General features: G+C 42.4%; 2 protein-coding genes across 2 annotated transcripts; one reads left to right on the top strand and one right to left on the bottom strand.

Annotated features, from left to right (window-relative positions):
* Window positions 1-417: 417 nt before the first annotated feature.
* On the top strand, window positions 418-2,736 carry LOC130736771 (protein MAIN-LIKE 1-like). The gene is made up of 3 exons (XM_057588560.1): window positions 418-2,156; window positions 2,241-2,389; window positions 2,674-2,736. Exons 1-3 carry the CDS (start codon window positions 1,175-1,177, stop codon window positions 2,734-2,736), a joined length of 1,194 nt encoding a protein of 397 aa, XP_057444543.1. The 5' UTR covers window positions 418-1,174.
* On the bottom strand, window positions 2,727-6,574 carry LOC130738636 (PKS-NRPS hybrid synthetase cheA-like). The gene is made up of 6 exons (XM_057590725.1): window positions 6,216-6,574; window positions 5,810-5,952; window positions 4,510-5,693; window positions 4,099-4,406; window positions 3,158-4,026; window positions 2,727-3,063 (listed from the first exon to the last, which is right to left on the bottom strand). The coding sequence occupies exons 2-6, from the start codon at window positions 5,948-5,950 to the stop codon at window positions 2,869-2,871; spliced, it is 2,697 nt and encodes an 898-aa protein (XP_057446708.1). The 5' UTR covers window positions 5,951-5,952; window positions 6,216-6,574; the 3' UTR covers window positions 2,727-2,868.

Below are 6,574 nucleotides of genomic sequence, written 5' to 3' on the forward strand. Positions count from 1 at the left end.
TAAATGCCAAAACCTTTTCCGATGTACCCAAAAAAAAATTAAATACCAAAACATTTTCCTATGTAAAAAAAAATAGGCTTAATTCCACTTTGGGCCCCTGATGTTTCATAAATGTGCGATCTGCACCCCTCGTGTATAAAACGTGCGGTCAAGGTCCCTAACGTTTCTAAAATGTGCGATTAACGTCCTTCCGTTAGGTTTCGTCTGTTGACCAAACGGAATGCTGACGTGGCATTTATTTAATTTCTAACAAAAAAAATAAAATATTAAAACTTAATAATAATAAAAATGAAAAATCTCTCATCACTCGACCCTCTCTCTCCCTCATTCATGGGAGTTGGGTTTGGGCCCCCCTATGGGGCTCCGCGCCCCACTTAAAGTGGGGAAATTACGGAAAAACCCCCTTTAAAAGAATACGGAATATTAAATTTCGTATTCAATACGGAATATAAAGTTCCGTATTATATTACTATGTAATCGACAGGGGTTTTTTCAAAACCCATTTCAGCGCTCCAAACCATTCCCAACCCTTGCTCTGCAATCTTCGAGACCGACGCTCTCCTTGCTTCAATCATCATCTGGACAGGGTACCATCGTCTCCATCATCAACCCCATTCTCCCCATTCATTGCATTGAACCTAGAGGTAAGTAAGTTTGGATTTCAACTTGAATTCACCATTTAACTTGAAATTATGGAATCTTTCAACCCTAGGATAGTCGATTTATGCTTAAGTAGATGTTAGGTTGGCTGAAATTGTATAAATTGGTCTTTGGGGCGAGTTCCAATCATGCAATGTCGTTAATGGAGTTCTGGTTCGATACGGAACATAATATTCCGTATTCAATATGAAACTTAATGTTCCGTATTGGATATGAAACTTAATGTTCCGTATTGGATATGAAACTTAATGTTCCGTATTTGGTGTCTGTTTAGAGTTATAAACTTAATTTATAAAATGTTTTTATAAAACTTAATATAATTAGCTTAGTTTATTTATAAAACCTAATCTAATTAGCTTAGTTAATTTATAAAATGTTTTTAATTTAGTTATAAACATCGTGAATTATTTAGTGATTTTATTTAGAGATTTAATTGAGAAATTTAGTAATTGAGCGAGTATAATTTATTCAGTGAATTTATTTAGAAAATGTTTGCTCTGAATATATAGTGAGAATGAAGAACAGAAAGAGGTCTCGAGCTAGTGAGGATGCGGGGCCTACAGAGGATAGACACCGGCGATTACATGCTTCTAGCCGGCGCGGCGATCATGCTGCGACCTCTCACGCGGTTGAGGCTTCAGCTCCAGCTCCAGTTGATTCTATGCAGTCGCCCATGGTAGAGGCTTCAGCTCCAGCTCCAGTTGAGCCTACTGATCCAGTTCCTACTCCGCCGTCTCCCATGGTTGAGGTACCTCGCCATGAGTCACCAGGCGAGGAGTCATCAGGCGAGTCGTCATCCGGCGATGAGTCATCCGGCGATGAGTCATCCGACGAGGAGTCATCCGGCGAGGAGGGGTCATATGACGAGGATAGTATTCCTCCTCCTGATGTTGATGCTGATGTCGTGCCAGAGGCACAGGGTGGCGAGGAGGACCTGATCCAGAGGTTGCCGCCGTTTCCGGGGGGGCCTGTTGATCTGTCGCTTCTCACGCATTATGCTGATCACAAGGCTCCCTGGACGTGGCATGCACTCCTACGCACAGACGAGCGGTATGTGGACCGTCGACACTTGAGGGTGGCCACAGCTGGGGGGAAGGTTTGGAACCTTGCTTGTGATGGTGATTCAGACAGTCACAGGAGGGTTCGAGAGTTGATTGAGCAGACGGGTCTTCATCAGCTACCCTGGTGCAGCTACTCGGAGACAGATGCAGGCCTCATTTTGGCCCTTGTGGAGCGATGGCATGAGGAGACTAGTAGCTTCCACATGCCGTTTGGGGAGATGACCATCACCCTGGACGACGTGTCGGCTCTTCTCCATCTCCCAATGGGGTCGAGGTTCTATACGCCTGGGAGGGGGGAGAGGGACGAGTGTGCAGCGCTATGTGCTGAGTTGATGGGAGGATCTGTTGCTCGTTATCATGCTGAGTTTGATAAGAACAGGAGCCAGACTATTCGCTTTGGGGTCTTGCAGACCCTGTATGATGCTGCGTTGGAGGGTATGTCTTAATTATTACTTGATTAAATAGTATCTATTATTATTGTATTGTTATTAACTGTTAACTCAATTCATTTCATTGTAGAGCACCGATATGAGGACGCTGCACGGATTTGGCTGGTGAACCAGCTAGGCGCGACGCTCTTTGCTAGCAAGAGCGGTGGATACCACACGACCGTCTACTGGATAGGTATGTTGCAGGATCTCGGTCGAGTGTCCGAGTACGCGTGGGGCGCGATTGCGCTCGCTACGTTGTACGACCAGCTTGATCGAGCGTCCGAGTACGCGTGGGGTGCGATTGCGCTCGCTACGGTGCACCTGCAGAGGGCGCTCGTGGAGGCAGAGCTCGTGGACCTAGAGGTCGGAGGGGTGGCGGTAGGGGTGGCGGTAGGGGTCGGGGCGAGTGACTGTATATTTGTATATATTTTTTTGTGTACTTTTATATTATGACATGTGACGACATTGTATGGACTCTTTTTATATTAACCACGCTTTCTATTTCCACCTATTATGTTTAGACTCTTATAATGAAAAATAACCTGTATAACTACACCGTGAATAATGAAAGGCAAGATAAGTAACATAAGGCCCATCAATATACCAATGACCATCAAATTACTATTATTAAAAGCAGCAATGAACAACATAAGGGCAAGGCCCATCAGATTAATATTACAGAGCGTTTACAAATGAATATTACACAAAGTGTGGTGTCAGTCTGTGGTGATGTCTACATAGCTTTGGTGACTAAGAGGAACACCAAAAGTAACAAACCAAGCTTCCAATTCTGATGTGAACCTGTGTAAACGTGTAACATATGGGACGCACCAGCTTACTGATATAGGATCAACATACCGTTCCCACTGGAGAGCAATTGGCGGCATAGAATGTCCAGGAGTTAGATGGAGCTACATTATAGAGAATAACAATAAAATTAGATAACTTACAAATACAACAAATTAATTCACAAACTGGATATTAGTGTACGCAATAAAAAAATACCTGTACAAAGTGATTTATCACATGACCAACAGCTATAACACGATGTACAGGAGGTGGACCTTCTCCTCTTAGTGGAAGGTATGACCAACAACCCTGAGAAGAGATGGATATGAAAACCACTTGGAACCTGGTTGCTACAAGGTATCCCATCTCTGGCAGTTGCATCCATTTATCCTCGGTAGCCGGATGACCAGGAGGAAGAGTGAGTCGAGAATGTAAGGCATTAACCACATGTCTGGACCACATTTCATCATACAATCCTCTGTGTCGTTCAAGTTCGTCTATCAACGCTTCCCTAACACATGGCCAACCTTCCTCACCTGATGGTAGTCCCAGTAATGCAGCAATGACTCTATAGCCACAGTTACCATCGTCCTCAACATTCTGAACTGTGTGTATATATGGGTGGAAAAAGGATGGAAAATGACCCATGAAATAGCTTGTATCAGACTTCTTCACACGCTTCTTCTTCTTTGGTGGTTGCGAAGCCTTCTTTGCCTCTTTGATCTCCCTATCAACATGCTCAAAACCTGAAGGATCACGAGTCAAGGATCCTATTGCTTTAACCTTGGGTGGTTTTCTTTCGTTCGCCTTAAGAGTGCGCTTGGACCTTATCTGAACCTCAGGAGTACAAAGTGAACTGCTTTCAGGACAATAGATAGCTTGAAGCTTCCTCCTTACCATACTCTGCCCTCCAGTATCCAAAGAACTGAAATAATGTGTCAATGCCTCAACTTCTGGTTGCATATCTCCATGGTTCATGCCGCAAATATGGTTGCTGATAGTATCTGCAACAGGTTCAGGTACATGCTCCCAACTCAGTCTCTTCCAGAATGGATGAATTGACTCATATGGAATTCTTTCATAACCTGCAAGTTCACAAAAGTGTCACTTTCAATAACAAATAGAATTAATTGACAAGAGAGTGGTTGACCGGTGACCTGCAAGTTCACAACCGCAAGGTAGTCCATGAGTCTCTCTCAACAAGCAATCGCATCCGCCATAGGACTTCATTCTTATATGTTCATCGTCGATGAGCTGCAGGCATTTGTTTGACACAAATCCTCTAATATTTGTGTAAAATGGGAACATGAAAATGTGATCAATTCTGTGAATACTGCGCTCAAACGATGCTAATATTTCAGTATGTCGATTACATGTCAAACTATGCGACGCATCCCAAGAAGTGGCTAGGTCACCCTTGCAATCCCGCAACATCTTCTTCAAACTGGCATGTGCACCCTCAGCCCTGCAAACAACAAACAGATATCTTATTAACTCTCCAATGTAAACAATCTATCAAATGAAAAACATATAACAAGGCATAAATTAAGCTCATATAATTTTTGTACCTGTTACTTGTTGTTGTTCCAAAGTGCATCACATGATTTGTCCATGCCTTGGCAAATTTTTCCTTGTGGACCAACCATGTAGTAGAACAATAGGAGGTAAAGTTGCTGTATTTGTCCTTGCACATATTAAACAATTGCATCCATTGAACTTCAAATTCTTCAACTGTTGCAGCATCCACCACCTCTCCCCACTTCCCCATAACCAATTCAGCAAAATCATCTGTACCAACATAGAGTTTGCACTTTGCCAAAACACACTTGTTGATGTGCCACAAGCATAATAAATGGATGGTGTTGGGAAGGCTTTGCTTAGCAGCACTCAATAAGGCAAGATCCCTGTCAGTAACAATCACCTTAGGCAACATGGCTTGATCAGCTAATAGAGACTTCATACACTCCAGTGCCCAAACGTAGTCATCTGTGCCCTCATTAACAATGTAGCAAAAGGCTATGGAGTATGTCTTATCTGTGGAAGTCAGTCCAACAATCTCAAGCAATGGAATTTTATATTTGTTTGTCTTGTATGTGCAATCCATAATCACTACATATGGAAATGTGTTGAACAGTTTGATAGCATTTGGATGAGCCCAAAATACATCCCTAATGACTTCCGATCCAGGCTCATGTCTTTCAAAGTGGACGTACTTGTCACCGTCCAACTTCTTCAACAAGTGTTGCATTTCTGTCAATGACCCGCGGAGGGATTTTCTTAACCTCTTGCAAGCACCATAAATCTGAGATATGGTAGTCAAGTTTAAAGGATTGTTTTCCTTCAAAGTCAACAACATCTTTCTCGGTGGAACCCAACTCTTTGACATTTTTTCCACTTGCTCCTTCTCTTCGGAATTTAGACGACCAACAAAATTGTGGCCAAGTAGTGACCTAGCTGGTTCATGGTTGTGTGTACCTTCCATCACCTTTAGCCGCCAATCTCTATCTATGCCATTTTTCATAGGTCGTCCTTTTAGTCTAAAAGGACATTCTGTCTTTTGTGTTCTCGTTCCTTCAACAAGGTCAGGGTCTCTGTAGGGAACATACTTACCATGCTTCTCGCACCCCAACATGACATAAGCTTTTCTGCTTCCATTCCCACCGCTATCTGACTTTGTGATCAACACAACATATCCATTTTCAATCGCAATTCCATGAACCCAATTGATAAGATCATCACGGGTAGGGAAAATCTGTTCAATGATGCATACCCAACACACAAACAAGGCATAAACAAGGGTGATCAAGACATAATAAGAATTGATATATTACACTTTCAAAACAATGCAAAAATCTGTTCAAAGAATACCTGATCAGTTGTAAATAAATGCGAGACATCTATACTTATACACGGGGGTACAAATGCTGGTGGTGGCACCTCTTCAGGTTGAGCATTGTTCAATCCAACTTCAATCAATTGGGATTCATGAAATAAAAATGATTCTGTCATCCCTGGAAGAGAATACGGAACTTTATTATCCATATTGAATACGGAACTTTATAATTCGTATTGAATACGGAAATTTATAATTCGTATTGAATACGGTATATTAATTTTCATATAGACTCCGAAACTTTATATTCCGTATTTTAACACATCTCAGAATTCAGAAAATCATCATTCTAACTACTTAATCTACTTAATCTAACTACTTAATCTAACAACTTCAACTACTTAAACTAACAACATACAACAAACAACTAACAACACTTACCTCAAATGCTATCTTTTTGCATCCAATGGTGGAGAGCTTGCCAATGAAGGAGTTGGTGGTGGTGGTAGGAAGAATGGAAGTGAGGATGAAAGTGAGGTAGGAGAGGGTGAGAGAGAGGGTGGTCTGGAGGCATTGAGGGGGTTAAGGGGGCTGGTGAGGGGTTGGTGACGGAGGAGTAATGGTGGAGGGGTTGGTGGAGGGAGGAGTAATGGTGGAAAAGGTGATGACTGTCAGAGTTATAATACGGAATTTTAACTTCCGTATTCTATTTTATTGAATACGGAAGTTTAAGTTCCGTAGGGCATTTATGGGTTAAAAAAAAAGAGGTGGGGCGCGGAGCCCCATAGGGGGGGCCCCAA

The sequence above is a fragment of the Lotus japonicus genome, chromosome 2 (genome assembly GCF_012489685.1).
Source record: "Lotus japonicus ecotype B-129 chromosome 2, LjGifu_v1.2".
NCBI classification, from domain to species: Eukaryota; Viridiplantae; Streptophyta; class Magnoliopsida; order Fabales; family Fabaceae; genus Lotus; species Lotus japonicus.

Coding starts and splice junctions, on each gene's coding strand:
- LOC130736771 (XM_057588560.1), top strand. CDS start 1,175: ATGAAGAACAGAAAGAGGTCTCGAGCTAGTGAGGATGCGGGGCCTACA. Junction 2,157..2,240: donor GTATGATGCTGCGTTGGAGG/GTATGTCTTAAT, acceptor ATTTCATTGTAG/AGCACCGATATGAGGACGCT. Junction 2,390..2,673: donor TGTCCGAGTACGCGTGGGGC/GCGATTGCGCTC, acceptor TATTATGTTTAG/ACTCTTATAATGAAAAATAA.
- LOC130738636 (XM_057590725.1), bottom strand. CDS start 5,950: ATGACAGAATCATTTTTATTTCATGAATCCCAATTGATTGAAGTTGGA. Junction 5,694..5,809: donor ATTTATTTACAACTGATCAG/GTATTCTTTGAA, acceptor ATCATTGAACAG/ATTTTCCCTACCCGTGATGA. Junction 4,027..4,098: donor TTGCGGTTGTGAACTTGCAG/GTCACCGGTCAA, acceptor GTGAACTTGCAG/GTTATGAAAGAATTCCATAT.